At 37.5% G+C, this 20215-nt stretch overlaps 1 protein-coding gene across 2 annotated transcripts in view; it reads left to right on the plus strand.

The window, feature by feature from the left end:
* The window catches only part of slc15a4 (solute carrier family 15 member 4), a 60020-nt gene that overhangs the window by 12818 nt on the left and 26987 nt on the right, over nucleotides 1–20215 (plus strand). For both annotated transcript variants that reach the window (XR_013800379.1, XM_079636636.1), the window contains exons 6-7: nucleotides 3505–3685; nucleotides 14671–14829. Coding sequence is in view for 1 of the 2 variants with exons in the window: in XM_079636636.1 (XP_079492762.1) it covers nucleotides 3505–3685; nucleotides 14671–14829 (340 nt within the window). In the remaining variant the exon portion in view is untranslated. The remainder of the gene's footprint in view (nucleotides 1–3504; nucleotides 3686–14670; nucleotides 14830–20215) is intronic.

Consider the following 20215-nt stretch of genomic DNA (forward strand, 5'->3'; position numbering starts at 1 on the left):
ATGAAGGGGAGACCGAGCGCTCGGAGGGACATGTATAAATTACCAATGCTTAGTCAAAGAAATGTAAATGTAATGAGGGAGTAAGCTGGAGAATTAAAAGTGTTAAAAGTGCCGGTAGATTGGGGACTGACAGAAGCTGTAGAATTAAATTCAAACATGCTGAGGGAGATACGCTCTCCACTTAACAGCCTGATGCTCTACTGGAGGTGTAAATGTGTGTGTGTGATATGCCCATACACACCTGCAGGCATGGATGCATAATAAACCTCTGTTTGAGCTCCGGGCATCTAGTCCTCTGGTGTTGCATTTCACAGGCATTATTTGATTAACGTCAATTAAAACATGCAGATGGCGACATATTGTGCAGAGTGTTCGAATTAATTACAACCAATCAGATCAAGACAAGAATGGATTGTGCTGTTTTTAACTTTTGCTACGTGCGTGCAGCATCTACCCGCATCTGCTCATTCGTATCATCAAGCCCTGTCTGTGCAGGAAATGAGGACAGATGGTTTCCTGTGGTTTCCAAAGTGAAAATAAAATACTGATAATCAGAGTTAAAATTGGTCAATCCCTCATTGGTGAATTTGACCACACATTTGACTCACACCTGCTACGTTTTGTACCGTGTATGCACCTTGGATATATAATGGCAGTGAATAGTGACCAGCATCATGCTTTTAAAAAAGGTGCAAAAGTATCACAGAATGGTCCCATGCAACACGTGTCGTATACTCCAAGTGTTCTGGAGGTATAGGATAGGGTTTGGTGAAAAAACAAACTGAAATTTACATATTATTTAACGCATATGCAGAGCTTGGCTGTTCTTCTGTGCATGGCTGGGCATTCATGAGACTCTATAAGCACCGCAGTTCAGTCGGACTCGGTCAAAAAAAGTTGTGAGAAACCAAGATTAATAAAAACGCAACATGAAATACAATGCACTGAAAGGTTGCACTTTATTTAACATTATCTGCACTGTACTTCCAGTGTGGACAAGGTAAAAGTACAAGGTAACTGCATAGGTTAGTGTTAGGTTTAGGGTTATTACCCAGTTATTATAATTGCTATAATAAGTACATACAGTAGTAGGTTGTGGATCAGGACTGTAAAATAAAGTGGGTTACACTTTCATTTAAGGTGTTACAGTGTAATTATATATTTAAATACGGAGTAATATTAATTAGCAACATGTACACTATAGGGTTAGGGTAGGATTAGGATTTGGTTGAGGGTTAGTTGCATGTAATTATGCATAATTTACTGTTACTGCTATGGTAAGTACATGTAACATATATATATATATATAACAAGGACATTTTAAAATAGTGTTACCGCTACCCATAGAAATCCCCCCAAAAAGTATCCGTTTACTTTATTCACTGAGTTTACTATATCTGGATCGGAACTCCATTTGTCTGATGGTAGTCAGAACGACAGTTGACAGATGTGGATGCAATAACTTGATGCAACAAACAAAATCAAGTTTTTGTGTTTGTTTTTTTAAACCAAACACTATTAAAATAAGGGTTTATTTACCCCCAGAGCACTTGAAATATGCGACATGTTGCATGGGATCATTCTGTGATTATTTTGTTATTTTTTCCCCAAGCTCGGTGCTGGTCGCTATTCGCTACCATTATATGGGAGTGGGACATTTAAAAAAAAATCTCTTTTGGTGGTTTTGAAAAAGAAAGAACGGCATTTAGCATTAAAACAACACCAGGGGCGACTAAATTATAACTTAATTTTTTGGTGAACTATCCCTTTAATGTATGATTTTTGCTTGGCGGATAAGAAAATAGCTGAAAGACATGCAAAGAAAAAATAATTAAGACAAACATAGATATTTGGGTCTGGGCTTTTTTGTTGTTGTTGACTTGGGCCAGTTATCAAGAACACCTAGAAAGCCTTAGCAACTTCATAGCAACCCCCTGGCATCCGCCCAGAATACCATAGCAACAACAAAAGTTGCGTTCTGACTGACAGAGTCCATAGGCAGTGTTCACTGCTCCCTACTCACTGAGCAAGGGATATTTGTTGAATTTCACTTCGCTTGACAAATGCATTCATTTGGAACACCCTGCAAAGTCATCGAACAGATGAAACTTGAGTCGTGACTCGTGCATATTAAAGAAGTTGAAGCTATGATGACATAATATACTTCTGTAAATAAATATAAATTACCATACGTTCATGTGATATACATGCGTGTACTGTGTATATACATCATGTGTATTTATAATATAAATATACATTTATATTTATTGAATAAAAACTGTCATATTTGAAAATGCTAAACTGAGTGATAATTGCATATTGCAATGTAAATTTAATATGACAATAAATTATATTATATGTATCTTCTCTTATGTGACCATAATCATGATAGTTGTATTGTAACTGTTACATCTCAATCTCACACACTTTTTTTTTTGTACTACCCACGAACAACCACATACAAACTACAACTGGGACTAATTACATCCCGTAATAACACTGGACGCTCATCTTAGTTTAACCGCCTTTATTTTATTCACACATACTGATGCACAGTGACTGCTGGTACATTTCCCTCTCCACTTCCTGTGAAGTGATGTATCGATGCTCCCTTATTCCCTATGCTGTTTGCAGTACCCTTCGAACTGAACTTGTTTGCTCCCTTCGGATTGGAATCTCACATTTGATGGCAGAATTCCCTGCAAAGTGGATTTCACAAGGCACTTCCTGTCGACCACACTTTTAAAACCAAAAACACCCAGAAGACCTTAGCAAGCGCATAGCAATGTGCTTAAAACTGCTTAGGACACCTAAGCAAAGACTAAGCAACCTCCTTGCAGCAAGTTTTGCATAAGTAAATATAACTCATTTTCTTTTTCTTCACGTAAAATCTATTTCCATATTAAGGCATTTTTTTCTTTGTCAAAATAGTCCACATTTCTAAATCTATCACTATTACCAAACCATCCTAGGTTTTGCATAGGAAAACACCATTCATTATCTTTTTCTACAGAAATAAAACCTCTCAGAACACCGACGCGACCCCTTTTTTTCCCTTTCTTCCCTCTGATGGGTTTTTCATCACTCATCAGTGGCATGTGAGGGGAGCAATCGGCCATTCATTATGAAACAGGTGCTCTGACTCATGGTATTCAATCCCCATGTGATATTAAAGTACTTAACAATTGAGTAATGATTTTATGGGCTATTAAGAGACCTGTCCCTCTGTCAGTTACTGGATGGGTTCTACATCCACAGACCAGCACTGGCCACATGAGGGCGCTAAGGTTGCTGGAATGATTTGGTTTCCTGCTATCTCTCTCTCTTTTTCATATGCCCTCCCAGAATTCACATTTAGGCTTGTACTTACTTTCTAAATGTAGGACAAATGGAGAAGAACGAAGCACCTGAGTGTTATGAGTGACCTACACACACCCTGCTTCCTGTTTGTTCATCCTCTGGTGTCCTGTAACATGACTCATTATATTCCCCTTTTGTTTTTAGCAATCGTTTCGCTTCCCACCGGCTTGGCTGACCATGTTTGATGCCGTGCTGATCCTCATGTTGATTCCCCTCAAGGATAAAGTGGTAGACCCCATCCTCAAACGTAAAGGCCTGCTGCCCTCCTCTCTGAAGAGAATCGCTGTGGGCATGTTCTTCGTCATGTGCTCGGCAGTGGCGGCTGGTGAGTCAACAACAAACACACTAAATGACACGTTTTTAGTGTATTATCAACACACACAACAAAGATTTATGGCTGAGTCTGTGAACTTGTGAGTTTTGTTCTTCAGCTCGCACTCTCTCCACATGGTGTGTGTGTGTGTGTGTGTGTGTGTGTGTGTGTGTGTGTGGGTGGGTGGGTGTGTGTGTGCATCAAGCTTCTTTGTAAATATTCACCAACTGAGACTCATGTAAGAGGTTGTGGGAGTGTTTGAGTGTGATAGCAGACATTTGCATAGATATTTTAAATATATGTGTTCATTTTTGTGTCAAAAGGCCCGTCACGGTAGTGAACTTTCATTTCAGACTTCATAAGGTTCATATGCTGTGTGTTCTGTTATATGTGACATACTGTAACACGCACATTTCAGAACACTGAGACCTGAATTATGCAATAATATATTCTTAACTCTAGGGCTGGGTATAGGCAACTACTTCATGGTATGATACACTTCAGTACATCGCAACATCATAAATATGGTAATCTTGAATGAAATGGCGGTAAACGTGAGAGGGAGACTGACTGCGAGCGAGTGAATTTATAGGGTCAATCCATGTTCCCTTCAACTTTGTCTAGTACTGTGCCTTAAGAAATAGCTTTGGTTACCAAATATTGACTGATGTAATAATTATAATAATAATTTTTATATCGTTTTGACACAATGACAACTAAATAGTCATTAATTACAACAATGCTTAAAACGATGTATGCTTATATGATAGATCAGTCTTGTAGAAAAAGAAATTGTCCCCCTCATGGGCTCTGGCATGTTGGCATAATGTGACCAGTTGCCAAAAATATGGTGTTTACTTTGTATTGCACTTAGCTTTTTATAACCAGTGCTCCTTTCTGTTACAAAGCATAAACATAAAACTACCATTCAAAAGTTAAGAGTCAATAAGATTTATTTAATTTTTTTGAAAGAAGATGCTCAGCAATTCTGTATTTATTTGATAAAAAATACAGTAAAACAATAATATTGTGAAATATTATTACAATTAGCTATAACTGTTAGCATTCTACGTCATTGTGCACGCACCGATCTTTCCAGTTTATGTTTTCAATGTGATCAAATGTGCATGTCCTATCGAACAGACTATAAAATTATATTTAAACCACCCCTTACAATCCGAATGAAATCGCAGTCAGATTTGGCCAATTCATTCCGATTGACATGGTTACATGTGACTTTTTAAAATTATTACTATTATTATTATCCGACTGTGTTACAAGTCTGAGTATAAACAAATTATTAGTGTAAGCGCAGCTACTATTAAAAACAGTTGTGCTGTGTAATATTTTTTTTTTGTGGAAACCGTTCAAAAGATGTATCCTTGCTGATTAAAATAACTAATTTGTAATAAATACATACATAAATAAATAACTAAAAATCTTAGTGACCTAAATTTTTTAATTGTACTTTATGTCCAAAACATTAACAACACACAAAATATACAGAGTTGAAAAAACATGTGTGGATTTGATTTTTAACACATTTTAATATGTATTTGATCAGATTTTATTGTGGATTGTGGTAGGCTATTTATTTATTTATATAGAACTTCAGAGCAGCTTTCCAGGGATAAACAGGAAAATATTGATCAAGGGTGAAAACCGAATTCAATTCTACTGTAAAACCGTTCTAAAAAAGACAAGTGCCATTCAGCTGATGTCAGGTCAGTGTTGATTCAGTTCAGTTCAATCAATTTTGAAATGAATTTATTTCAGCTATAAAGCAGAAAACAGTGATGTTATCCTCCAACTCAGTTGCATTCTCATTGTGTCAGTGTAGTCAAAATATAGAATGTATTCAATTGCACAATATTCAGGTGTGGAAAAAGTAATTGCCCTTAAAGCGTTAGTATACCCAAAAATTAAGATGCTGTCATCATTTGCTCACCCTCATGTCGTTGCGAACCAATTAGACTTTCATTCTTCTTCGGAACATAAATGAAGATATTTTTAATAAAATCTGAGTGATTTCTCTCCATCCATTGACAGCTACACAACTAGCACTTTGACGCTTCAAAAAGTTCATAAAGAGATTGTAAAACTAATCCATATGAATTGAGCGGTTTAGTCCAAAATTTCTGAAGAGAAACAATCGCTTTATATGATGAACAGGTTGAATTTAGGCTTTTATTCATATATAAACATTCATCAGCAACTCACACATCAGTTATGATAAACGGATTGACATGTTCGCTTGACGTGTGAGAACCAGTGAGGTTCGTTCTCGTGTTACGCAGCACGTTTGAGCTTCCACAAGAACCAATGAGGTTTGGTCCCGTGCATCAAGCAAGTACAGTTGAGCTTCTGTTTATGTTTGCTGATCAATATTTATATGTGAATAAATGCCTGCATTTTATCTGTTTATCATATAAAGCGATCGTGTCTCTTCAGAAAATTTGGACTAAACCGCTCAATTCATGTGGATTAGTTTTACGATCTCTTTATTAACTTTTTTGAAGCGCCATAGTGGTATTTGCGTAGCTGTCAATGGAGAGTACAGAACAGCCTCAGATTTTATTAAAATATCTTCATTTGTGTTCCGAAGATGAACCAAAGTCTTACTGGTTTGGAACAACACAAGGGTGAGGAAATGATGACAGAAGTTTTATTTTTACTAAATAAAAAAATATCAGAAGCACCTGGATGATCCTCGAGAATTGTGGTACGATGAATTATGGACAGACAAACTGAAGTATAACTTTTTGCTATACGTACTGTATGCTTAGTTGCAGTATGTTTGGCGTGAACCAAACTGCATTTTCAATCACAGCACTGTTCATGCTACAGACAAAACACGACAGGAAGGCCTCAGTCAACATAGTCATGAGTGGTGTATGGATCCATCATCATGTGTCAAGTCCAAAACAGAATGAATGTAGAAAATAAAATGTCAAAACAAATAGTCCCTAGTGAAACACATTATAGACAACCCGCATCACAGATCGAGCTGATAAACTCTGTGACATCAATATGCTGAGTCATTATTTTGAGAAAGATTTGTAAAATATCCAAATATATCCACGCTGACAATTGTGTCAAATCGTGTTTTCTTAGTACTGTTCACCTAAAACTAAGGAATGAGTTCATCTCAGAGAGGTTACGGTATTTCCATCCGTCAGATAAGGTACAGTGACTCCAAGATGGCAGAGATTCGATGTAGAATGACTCACCCACAAACACCCACACGCTCTTGACACATTCACACAGACCACTGATCTCTCCTCTGAATTCTGTCACTCCTGTCCAACCTTGAGCCGGCTCTATTGAACCCTGCAGAAGGTGGATCGATATCCCCGCTTGTTCTGACAGTTAATATTCATACTGCCCACCGTCCAGGAAAATACCAACCTGAATCAGCGCTTTTGCTCTTTTCATTATTCTCACCTTCCTTTTTAACATATTTTTGCAGAGGAACTTTACATATCTTCTCACTTGTTGTTTCTTCAAAGTCCCATACAACTAGGAATCTATCTCAAAATCTACCCTGTCTACCTCAACAAATTTTTTTTGGCCATTTGTAATGTATATGCTTGATGTTACATCAAATTTTGGCCTAAATTAGGTATCTTCATGGGCCCTATGGGCCCTATCATACCCTCCATGGGCCTTCATGGGCCAATAAGGGCCCTATCATACACCCGGCGTAATGCGGCACAACGCAAGTGTTTTTTGCTAGTTTCAGCCCGACGCAGTTATCATTTTCTCCTGCACCACGTTGTTTAAATAGCAAATGCATTTGCTCCCAGTTATGCGCCCATGGGCGTGCTGGTCTGAAAACGAGGTGTGTTCATGCACACTGTTGGCGTGTTGCTATTTTAAGGCAACTAAAATAGACTGCGCCATTGACCAACTGAAACCTGGTCTAAAGTTAATGGCGCAATATTTTTTTTGTTATTTAAAGAGCACTTTAGTAATATGCGCCTAAAGGCGGGTCCACAACACACGTACACTTTGTCCCATAGTTGGTCTGCTTGCACACTTCAACCTCGTGCACGAGCAGATCCGTTTCCACGCTAGAGAAGCGTTCAGTTTTTCCGCTTGCGAATTCTGCCATGTAAATAGCGAATCCGCCATGGCGCGAGCGCAACTGGCTTTTAAAGGGAATGGGAGATGAACTCTGATTGGTTTATTGCACGTTACGCCCAAAACACACCCATTACTCATTAAGAGAATAGGGACAACTGACAACCCTTTTAGACCATGCGCCGGGTGCGCCGACCATTTCCCCCATCATTAAACTAGCAAAAGTGGATCTCAGACACGCCCTAAGTGTACTTGCGCCGTGCGCTTTAGACCATGCGCTTAGATTATTAAAATAGGACCCTAAGACTGGCCCAGAGCTGGTGTGATTATGACAATCCCGTTGACCGATAGACTGTCGCTACGCCTTACATTTGTTGATCATTTTTATATTTTATGCCTTATAAATGTCACTGATTTAATTATGATTTATTTAATTATTTAATTAAATGGATTATTGATTTAAAATTTCAAGATTGACATAGTAGGTTTGAATGGTAAAATTATAAACAAAATGGTAACACCGTGAAAGCTATAATTCATAAACTGGAAGACAATGGTGTAGCGTGATTTAACTGTATAATTTATCAAATTAAGAACCTAATGACATGGTTCCCACATTCCTGAAAGTCCTGAAACTCAAAAAACTGAAACAAAGGAAGTTTAAAAGTTCATGGGAACACCATGGAAATTTGTATAATCAATATATTTTTCCCCCCCTGTTGATGCTCAAATCTAAAACGTTTTGTATAAATCTAATATTTGATGGAAAATATTTCTCTCTGCCAAACATTAATACATTTTTTTTTTGCAGTGCCTTGAAAAATATTGGCAGTACAAATATGCATTACTGTCCCAATTGAGCAAAAAGAAGAACAAAAAAATTTATATTATTGAGACTTGATCTAAGATAGGAGAATAATCTTGCTAACTACATTTTTGAGATGACCTTCAAATCAGAAGATCAAACAGGGCTCTTTGTGTAGGCGGCTTACTAGATTTTGAGGCACAGCAATCTCTCCAATACTTCAGCACTTTCCTTCCAAGTGTTTTTGGCTTGCTTGTTCGTCCGAAGTTCTGTACGCAGTTGATGCTTTGCTACGAAGACAACACGTTTTGAGATTGTGTCCACACATACACGGAAGTTCAAGTCACATGTTGAGAGTGTCGTGGAGTGTCTGTTTGGAGGTTGTAGAAGAAGACACCGTTGACAGGTCGCAGTATCTCATTGTTCGGTTTGACTGCGCCCAGCACTCCAGTCAGTCCCCAGTCCAATTCCAGCTCTGCCCAGTGGATTAAACTGAGCTTAGTCAGCCTGACAGTGTGCGCTGTATCCAGACATTGACATATTTCAGACTAAAGCGCTTTTTGAGTGAGATGAGTTTTGGGAGATGCGCTCTGGAGTGTGAGGAAAGTATGAATATTTTTCTCTCCCACCCTGTCTGTCTTTCTTTCTTTGACTCTCCCTGACTCTTTTAAACCACTGTCAAACTCTGCACGGTGAGGGAGAGAAAGGTTTAGACGTTTCTAAGCTGCCATCAAACTGAATAAATGTGTGTTTGTAGTCATCATGAGGGATTCTTTAAGCAGTAAACACCCCAAAGTTCAGAAGAACTCTAAACAGTCAAAATAATGAGAGACTGGCGTCAAGTGATTTGCTGCATGATTGCAGTTTTCAGGTGTTTACTTCACTTGATTTGTTTGCAGTGTAATATACTGATACCTGTTTTCTAAGATGCCTGATACAACATAAAGGTTAGTCCTCATTGCAGATTATTCAGGCAGACAACCACTCACTTAGGAATATTCACTCTGAATAATGTGTTAAACAACTTACCATAGTTTAATGTAACTCTCAGAACAAAACATAATTGATGTGATCTTACATGCTGTCAGTTTATACAGCGTAAACAGTGGGAGGCCGTGCATGTAAACTTGTTCAAAGATTCAGTCCTTCAAACTTTTCCAAATCCAGGTTCTAGGTCTTTCTTTAGAGAACTCATTCTAACAGCAAGAGATCTTGTAAACACAATATTTTCTGGTTTACTGATAAACCTGTGCACCCCGAAGCACCCCTGGAAATTGAGTAAAGCCAATCAATCAGATTGGAGGTTGCAGTTTTGAGAATGCCCTTGCCAATTTTGTGTGCACTAGACAGCGTACCAACATGCGGTTCAAGGATGGTCTGATTCATAAGACTAATAACAGACCAGCAACTTGAAGACATAAAATACAAGTGGCTTTTAGTCCATGTTTGTTAGTTTTAAGGTCATCTACAGGCTAGAGTATGCCTAAAAGCTGACACAGTACAATTTTAGCACATGTGTACACCTTTTTCTTCTTGGAAATCAGACCAAAACATATTAATGCATTTATCTTGAGGGGTATTTATACATTTCTTTCCAAGAGAATGGTCTGTCATTACCTGATAATTGCTCTTGCATCTGACATGCAATTGCAAGTAGCAAGTAGACTAAATATATACTATTTAAAAAGTTCCACTTTAGTTGTCTGTTTTTAATAGTAAATACATTAACAAAAGAAATGTTCATGCAAATACTAAACTAATTGTCTATAGTTAGGATGGCAACATAAAACAGCTTAAAAGGAAAACACTTTCCATATCAAAGACTGTGCATTCACTAAACTTACAGTATTTTGACAAAATCTGTTCGTCAGTCAAGTCACCTTCATTTATATAGCGCTTTTAACAATATAACAATATAGATTGTTTCAAAGCAACTTTACAGTGATAATAGGAAATTACAGTAACATAGATTGTTTTGGCTTTACAGTAGCTCTAGAATAAAGTTATTGTCCAGCTAAAATTAGTTTTGATTGATTGATTCACTTCCGTTGCAAAGATCATTAGTTATTAACTTAGGGGCCGCTTACACGACACCGTTTTCCGACACAGAAAACACTCAACGCGCTCAAGACCGCTCATCCGCACAAATCAGTGCCTGGTGGCTCCATAACGCAAACCCTGAAATAGATTCCAAGGTCTATTCTCTGTGCAGACCTCAAAATGCAAACCCGCGAAAATGCTGATGGCACCACATGTTTAGTCTATAGGAATGCGCGTTTGAGTCTATATGTGCGTGCGCAGGCCTATAGTCCTTCTTTACTAACCAACCCTCATCAAACTACTTGTCTGGCCTTAAAAATGTATAATAAAGAATAATTTATCGCTTCCGCATAGCCACGTGAAGTGGAATTATCCAGACAACGTTTTATCTGTACAGAGGTAAAGGGAAGAGGAGTGATCGACGTGGGCAAATTAGGCAGATGCTAACATGGATAGGTTGTGTGACATGCCCTAATCCTTTAGAAACATGAGCAAAACTGCTTAAAGAGTTTGCCCATTAATTAAAATTCTGTCTTAATTTGCAAATCCATAGGATAGTTGTTCATCTTCGAAACACAAATGCAGATTTTTGAGATTTCTGTCCCTCCTTTGAAAGTCCATTCCACCATAACTTTGACACATAATCCATGTGAATTGAGCAGTTTAATTCAAGTCTTCAGATGATGAACATATTTAATTTAGGCTTTTATTCACATATAAACTTTAATCAAAACACATACATAAAACACATCAAATATGGTAAATGAAAGCTCAAACATGCTTGCTTGACACACAAGAATAAACCTCATTGGCTCTTTTCAGAAGACTTCAGAAGTCTGCTCGATTCATACGAATATCCGTTTACTTGCGTTTTATTCTTTTTGAAGCATCAACGTTTTGGTTGAATGACTTTCAATGGAGAGACCGAAATCTCTCAGGTTTTATTTAAAAACTTCAATTATGTTTCGAATAGGAATGAAAGTCTTGTGGATTTGGAATGACACAAGGGTGAATAAGTGATGAATAAAAGATAATTTTAATTTTTAGGTCAACTAACCCTTTAAGTTAATATAAAATGTGAATGAGAGCATGAAATCATTAACATTTCAAGCAGCATTTAATAATAAACTAATTAATACATTTCAGCATTTGATTTTAAGGACAATTTTGGGTCACCACTCCATGTCCGATGGGAAAACAATCTAGGTCCTGTAGCAAAACCAGCTGAGAATCACTGTTTTAAAATGATGCACAAGAAAATGACCCTAGCATTGCATGACAAAGCCTGAACACGAAGTAAGTCTAGTATGCAGTGCACAATACAGATGTTATCTAATAATAACCATTGCTTTGATGTAGCCAAGAGCGGGGGGTGGTGGGGACTTGTTGGCACACTCTTGCGGAATCAGTATGTGCAAACCATGTTCATATCACACTTTTTGTGTGTGTGTGTGTGTTGTAGAGATCAAACTAATGAGAACCTTTGGGACTCATGCTCTCCTTCTTGAGAGAGAAAGAGAGCGTCCCATCCTTTGTACTCCCACTCAATGACACAGACTGACTCATTAATAAACCGCTACCTGATACAAGCATGGTTTAAGGATGATTACTATGTGTGAATGGATTCTTTAAAAGTGTGTGTGTGAGAGAGAGAACTATTAGTCATATAGTGTGTGTGTGTATGTGTGTGTGTATTAAGTTACATGGAGTGGTGAGTACCGGTATGTATGCCTGTGACATAATGGTTCCCACTAATGGCACTTATTATATAGATGAGATATCTTGGGAAATTAGTCTTTTAGTGCCCCTCATTAATTCCAAATGTATAGTAATCACACAGTTCTTTCTTTTCTGTACCCCTTCACTCTTTATTTTTTTCAGTAATGCTCGGTTCCACTTGAATACATTATTACACACACAAATGTCACCTGTGGGCACACGCAACATAAAGGTAACTTGCAGGCAATTATTCAAAGAGTCAAGGATGTGTATGAAATTAAATATCAACATCAATAATGAAAAATAATTGGAACTTTTATATGAATCTCTGAAAGATTCCTGACTCATCGTTCTGAATGAAACCTCAGGAGCAGGAAAGACAAAGAGTTGTATCTCTTGAAAGGTATTTATTTTGTTTGTAATGTGGCTTATAATTGAGGGCATAGATTTGGAAAATGTCTATTATTTCCTAAAATAATTTGAAATGTAGACTTGTCAGACCCCAGCACACCTTTCTACTTTGCAGAAAATCTGTCTCACTATTTACCAATACTCCGGTTTCCGATTTCAGAGGGCTTGAAGATCATGGACATTTATTTATTTTCTTCTTCTCTGGATTCCTTTCTGTCTGGATTGTGTGATTCTTTTTTTTATAATACTATGAACTTTAGATGGTGAAATCCCTGAGTTTTAAATAATATTTTGTTGAGAAGCAAGGGCTCTATGTTAAGTTATGTACAGAAGTGTAATTTCAAGTCTCATTGGATATTCACGGAGGAAAAAATGCAAATCGAATGTTTTTCTATTTATCAAGAATTGATTGAATTGTGAACATTTTGATTATTTGCTTTTTTTTCTTTAGTGGTTTTGCCACCGAGCACAGATGAATGCGTGTGTGTTTATGTGCTTACACACAAGGCTTGTGCCTCTTAACTCAAGTGTATTGAAGCACTTTTAATCTGTGTCTACCCAGTAGCTGAACCCAGCAGGGCTTAGGTGGGTTTTAAAATACCACTGCCAGAACCCCCTCACAACATTTACACAACATTTTCCAAACAGATGGGTGCTTGGCAGTGGCATAGCTCTGAAGCCAACCTTACCCGCAGGCGCAGATGATGCCCACACACCTGGACACACTTGTTGTCCTGCACTCAGGCAGCAGTCATTTCCACGGCAAGCTGTGCCGACAACAAAGCTGCAAACACACGCTACCGCCACACAGCACACAATGCCTTGGGGCAGTTCTACTTCTGTTCAATTTTCTCCAGAAACAAAAGTGGTGTTTTTTTCCCAATCTGGGTTTAGAATCTCTTGGAAGTGCAGAAGTGAGGACTGTAATCTGCAGCGGGTCACACTGTTAGCCAAAGAGTGTTTTATTCCAGGCATCATTTGTATTCCGATCTAAATCTGACGCCACAGCCACAGATCAGAGCCGGAACGCTTCTGGTGTTTGGGAGAGGGGTGGAGGAGGGAATGAAAGATGAGAGGGAAGAGAGGAAAAAAAAGTTACTGTTTTGTTAACTGAAGCACTTTGTGTTAGTGGCACGCTATAGATGTATCACACCCTGCTATTTTAAGCATGTGCAATACAAGGTCATACTCCTTCAAAAAATGGAAATATGTGCATGTCTGTGTGATTGGGATCCCATGAGGAGTTATCTAAATAGCACCTGCAACATGGTTATTATTGGATCAAGCTTTTAGATAGACCAGACTGACAATCTCTGCTCCACTCCGATTACCTGCTAAACCCGGCCTGGTATAATTTTGTGTGTGCGAACATGTTTTTATGTGCAGGAGATAAGCTGTTTGTGACCTGTGTGCGGCGCTGGCATTGACCTGACACTTAATCCATTAATGGACTGTTCATACTTTTTTCATTCACTGTTACATGCACTTTCCCTCCAGACGTGCACACATGTATCTGATCTAGCACCCAAACACACACATGCTTAACACCTTGTTTTTCAATGGCTGCTGCCAATATTTAGAAAGCAGGGCACTCAATAGTTGATTTATTGCTGATTTATTTGCTGTAATTACTGTATATACACTACAATTCAAATGTTTGGGATTGGTAAGGTCTTTTATCCTCACCAAAGCTGCATTTATTTTAAATGAATTTACAATTTAAATAATTTAAAAAAATTAATTATTATAAAAATTAATAATATATTTAACTTATTCCTTTGCATTTTCAGCAGCTGCTACGCCAGTTTTCAATGTCACTTGATCCTTCAAGAAATCATTCTAATATGGTGATTTGTTCCATACCATATGTTTCTGAACTGTTATGAGGTATTTATTAGTCATTTTTTTAATCTTGTACCCTCTTTCTTGCCCCTCTCAGGCATTTTAGAGACAAAAAGGCTGGATATTATCCACACACGAGATCCCATCCCGCAGTCGCTCGGTGGAGTTATATACTATGCAGCCGATCTACCCATATGGTGGCAAGTCCCTCAATACGTCCTCATTGGTGTCAGCGAAATCTTTGCTAGTATTGCAGGTAGGTGGACCTTTGCAAAACACTTCTGAACACACAAACGCATAATGATTTTATAGTGTACAAACTGTATATTCTATCCCCTAAGTTACCCATCACAGAAAACGTTCTGCATTTTTACATTAAAACATCACTTAGTATGATTTATAAGCTGGTTTCCTCATGGGGAGTTGGGGACCAAAAAATGCCCCCACAAGAACAAGGATTTTGGATATTGCTGTCTTTGTATGACTTTTTTACCCCATAATGTAAGGTATATCGGAGCCACACACACACACACACACACACACACACACACACACACACACACACACACACACACACACACACACACACACACACACACACACACACACACACACACACACACACACACACACACACACACACACACACACACACACACACACACACACACACACAAAGCTCTTACCTTCACAAACACACAAAGCTCTTACCTTCACAAACAGAGCTTATAAAGGGATTATATTCTACTTTTTAAAAAAAAAATAGCATTTCTTTATTAATTTCTTTTAGAATGTTTAACAAGGTTTCTTGCACCAAAAATTTGGCACTAAAATTATTGAATTAATGGTTTGCTTCTGTTCTGATATGTTTAAGACTGCTTTATGTAAATGACCATTGTTATAACTAACTAACCTCAAATGTGATCCAGGTGTTGATATGTAAACATAGACAGTCCAACTTTAATATGTTCATAATTCTGATATCAGTATGATTTCTAGATGACTCGTTTTTGCTGCAGTATGTCGTGCATAAACATAATCGATGTATTAAAATGTATGTTTTCCATGAAATGGCCCTTTTAACATTTAGTGGTTCATGAGGTGATACTGAGCCTGGAAGGACATTTGAGAGATGATGACCACGATGAGAAACGCCTCAGATTCTGATTGTAGAATCAATTTTTGTAAACATCAATTTTAGATGCATATAATGAATAACTTGTCTAGATAACTTGAAGCTTGATTTAACACAAGTGTGTTTTTGCGTCCTTCCAGTTCTCGGTCTCTTCTGTGCACTGTAGAGTTTTTCCGTAGGATCATTCATCTGTCCTAATGACCATGCTAATCAATGCGTGTCCTTTTAAAAACTGCAGTAAACTTCTCTCTGCCTTGCCTTTGTGTAGTAGCTCTTGTCTGAGCCGTTGCTGAAATTGCTTGCTAAGGAATCCATGGCTGTATCAATCAGGGCCGATCGATTGGGGCTTGGCGATACATTATTGCAGTTGCGCAGTTAAGACGGCCAGGGAAAACATCTCGCTCCTGCTGGAATACACTGAGAAAATATCAAGAAAGTCTCTAGCAAGTGGGTTTGAGATTAATGAGAAAATAGATGAAAGGAAACTAAATCCCCTAACACAGCGTTTGAAAGAAAAAAAAAAAACTGTGTGGGAGCGGCTCCTATTACCACCTTCACTGCTGAGATCTACAGTAATTACAGCAATTTCTGTCATGATGACAATTGTAAGGGATTTCATTTGGATTTCACTTAACAAATCCGGTTCCTTAATGATTCCATTAAGAATTTGTTTTTGTACACATCGTCACTGTCAGGCGGAAGCCTACTTTTCAGGAAATGGAAAAACACTGTATTTTTTAAAATAATAAAACACTGACTACGTTTACATTTGCAACAATAACGCAATTATTTATAATAATCAGAGTAAGGTCTTAATGTTTTCATGACACAAGCAGAAGTCTTCACTCCAGTTTACATGCAATTTTCTTTATTCTGATTATTCGTTAATAAGTATGATTATACCACACTCAGATAAAGGCATGTTACCAGCCATTGTTTTAATCTACTCACAACAAATTCAAAATACATTTTTATGGACATACTGGATATTATTCGGCGCTGTGATAAACATCGCAATTCTGGGTTTGCCTGCTCTGCCGTCACATTCGTTGTGTCTACTGGATGAAGATGCAGAGCAGAGACTTAGCATGCGAGAATGTCACATAGTTCATTCATGTAGTTGTGTGAACATCAATGCGTCCGTGTACGTTCGAGCACATGCACACTTTGGTCTGAGTGGTAATAATGCAATTAAGGGGCCCCTGTTTATTGCGATTAAAATCGCTGTACGCCACATAGTGTAAAAGGATAGTTCACCCAAAAATGAAAATTAGCCCATGAAGCCCTCACCCTGAAGCCATCCTAGGTGTGTATGACATTCTTCTTTCAGAGCCGTTTCGAGCACTTTTATCACGGATGGATGCGCTTTGATGGACTTCCAAAAAAATATACCCATTGAATCCCATTATAAAGCTTGGAAGAGCCAGGACATTTTTTGATATAACTCCGATTGTATTCGTCTGAAAGAAGAATGTCATATACCGGTACACCTAGGATGGCTTCAGGGTGAGTAAATCATGGGTTCATTTTCATTTTTGTGTGAACTATCCCTTTAATGCGAATCTGGTTACTACGATTATGAGCTTAATTGCATTAGTTTAATCAAAGTATTGCGTTTACATGAGGTAAACATCCCCAAATCTCAAAATTGCCAAAATCCCATTATAATCGCATTATGAGGGTGCATGTAAACGGACTGACTGTATCATCAAAGTTGATGGACGGCAAATGCAAGACTAAGACTCTCTGCTCCTCCAATACATAAAACATTGGTAGATATAAAGTGCTTTAATTTATTTGAGTAAAGACAACACTGTACTTATTCAAACAGTTCTTTATTTACGGTTTAGTCACAAGCTCTTTTGAATACCTTTCATTGGTTAAAATTAGCAAAACCCAAAGTAGTAATCAGAGTAATTATTTATGAAAAAAAATAATGATGGAGATATATAGTTTTACTCCAGACTGCGACAATATGAGAAAGGACTAAAACATTGCAAATTATAATAATTATTACAAATAGTTCACTGTTTCTGCCCATACTGATGTCATTGGTTAAGCCAATGTATAACATTTACACTGATTCAGTATCATAAAGCTTAAAAATGTAATGCAACAATAGTTTTTGCTTTGTTTTGAGTTTGTGGCATGAGTCATGACTGACTGAGTGATTCAGTGAGTGACTTCAAGATTCATTAGTAAATCATTTTAATTGATTTGTTAAAACGAACCAGTTCACACCAGAGTCATTCATTCACACATTGAACTACACTGGTTGTCCAACTGTACATTTTGTTTGATTCCCTTTAAAAAAAAAATAATGGAACAGATTCTGAGTAAGGTTTTTGATTTCCAGCTCAGCTGGAAAGCTGGATTTTCTCTAGAGGAAAGATTACAGTTATCCATGGCACTTGTCTTATTTGTGTTCGCTGTCTCAGCTCTATATTTACCGCTGGTTACAGTATGTGTGGACCTGTCTGTGTCCTTACACATTTTCACACAGGTTAACAGTGTTCAACTCTCCCCAAACTTACAGCTGCGTTCATGTCAACCCTTCAGCGTCTCTTCCAAGGTCATGTTCAAAAATGCTTGTTTTCCTCTTAGACGGACACCACACCGGTAATTTTACGCCCATTTCACGCACAGAGTACATCAAAGGCGGCACGTCCCCCCTCTTAGCCGTTATGAACCAACAAGACTAATAAGTACATTTGGCAAAGGCAAGAAAACACTCTCCCTTCATGCTGAATTGTAGAGAACACAGTACTGATTACTGGATTTCTCCTCTACCCCCTTAGAAGAGAGGTTTTAAATCAGATTGTCATGGCTCATGGCTTTTGGTCCTTCAAATAACTGGATGCTTTTTTTTTTTTTTTTTTTTTTTTCTCTCGGTATGACTACAAGGGCTTTCAAGGTCTTTTAAAATAAGATATTAGCTTCAGAAAATGTTTTACACTGCTGCTTTTTTTCTCTGGATCTAATTATTCAATAATTTATTCATTAGGTCTGTTAAGTAACAGATAATTTAACCCTTTTATGGCAAGGCAAGGTCATTTCAGATTGTATAATGTCATGTGGTTCGACTTTCCAAAAACGTAATATATAATTTATAGTATTTGTTTTAAAAAAACAAAGACCAATTTTTTTTCTTCAAAACTTTTTGGGAAAATAATGATTCAGATTTAATGCTGGGAACTCAGAACTCTAAGGTGGTGACATTTTTAGTGTAATGTTTGCATGATGGTAATTTTGTGTTCATTGATGGTTGTGTTACAGTGCCAATGTTATTATTAATTTGAATGTAGTGTTCATTTAATGGTACTGTAATAATGTTGTCAGTGTTAATGTAGTTATAGACCAGCAAAACAATTTTACACCATTCCAGAAAGAAAACTCTTCTTATAGTTTTTGTTACACCAAATTATGTTTGTAATAATAGCATTTACATTTCTCTTAAAAGTTGTAAAAAAGTGTTTCAAAACCACATGAAACGGTATAATTCTATGAACCTAGAATATGAACTAGATTTTTCAAAGATGTTTTTTTTTTTTTTTTTTTTTTGTCATTGAGCTGGTTGCCAATACCAAATACTGATGTAAATAATGTATCCTAAATTAAATCCTTCTGTATTGTACTTTGTACTCCCAAAGGATACTTCGGTTCCACTTTATTTCAATAGTCCACTTTAGACATTCTGTTGACTATAAGTAACTTTGCAACTACAGTACCTGTCAACTAACTCTCATTAGAGTATTAGTAGACTGTCAATAGACAGCAATAGGAATAGACAGGTTAGGGTTGGGGTTAGGAGAATAAGTTGACTTGTAGTTGACCAAGTTTCTTGTAATGAGTAGAATCTCACATCTCTTGAATATGATTTCAAACAGGAACACAACCAGTTAAAAAGCAACATTTTACCCTCTTTTTGTTAACACAGCAGCCCACTCCAAAAAGTAACAAGAGACATCTTTTGTTTTCCCTTTCTCTTTTTTCTACTTTCTTGTGGGGATAGTGGCTGTCCCTACCAGTTAACATCTTCATTTTATTTTTTATCTGCGAACCTGAAAAAATTGAAAGAAAAAAGGCTCAGCGCCGATGGAATAATATGTCCATGGTGGACGTAGCGGCCCCTGATTGAATTTCCAGCAGAATGGGGAGATGGGGACGGCTAAGTGTAATCTTCCGCTCCTCCATCACGTCTCCAGGGGTTCGAGTATTGTGGAAAGCTATAAGACCCTATCTGCAAAGGCCCTTTTTAAATCTGAAGAGAGCCATCAAGCTATGAGAATCAATACAAGAGGCAGCCCGCCGCTTCCTGATCACAGACAGCTGTGAAATGATAGAGAAATTGGAGAGGTGCGAAGACTGCATCAAAAATATTAAGATTAAAGATGCTGAATAGTATGTCACCCGCTGAAATGAAGATAAATTTTGCTCTTCTCATTTTCTTGAATAATCCTTTTACATGTGAACATGATTGGAAAGAGGACCAATGCCAGAGATGGTT

Source organism: Phoxinus phoxinus, assembly GCF_949152265.1.
Source record: "Phoxinus phoxinus genome assembly, chromosome: 15".
Taxonomy (NCBI): Eukaryota; Metazoa; Chordata; class Actinopteri; order Cypriniformes; family Leuciscidae; genus Phoxinus; species Phoxinus phoxinus.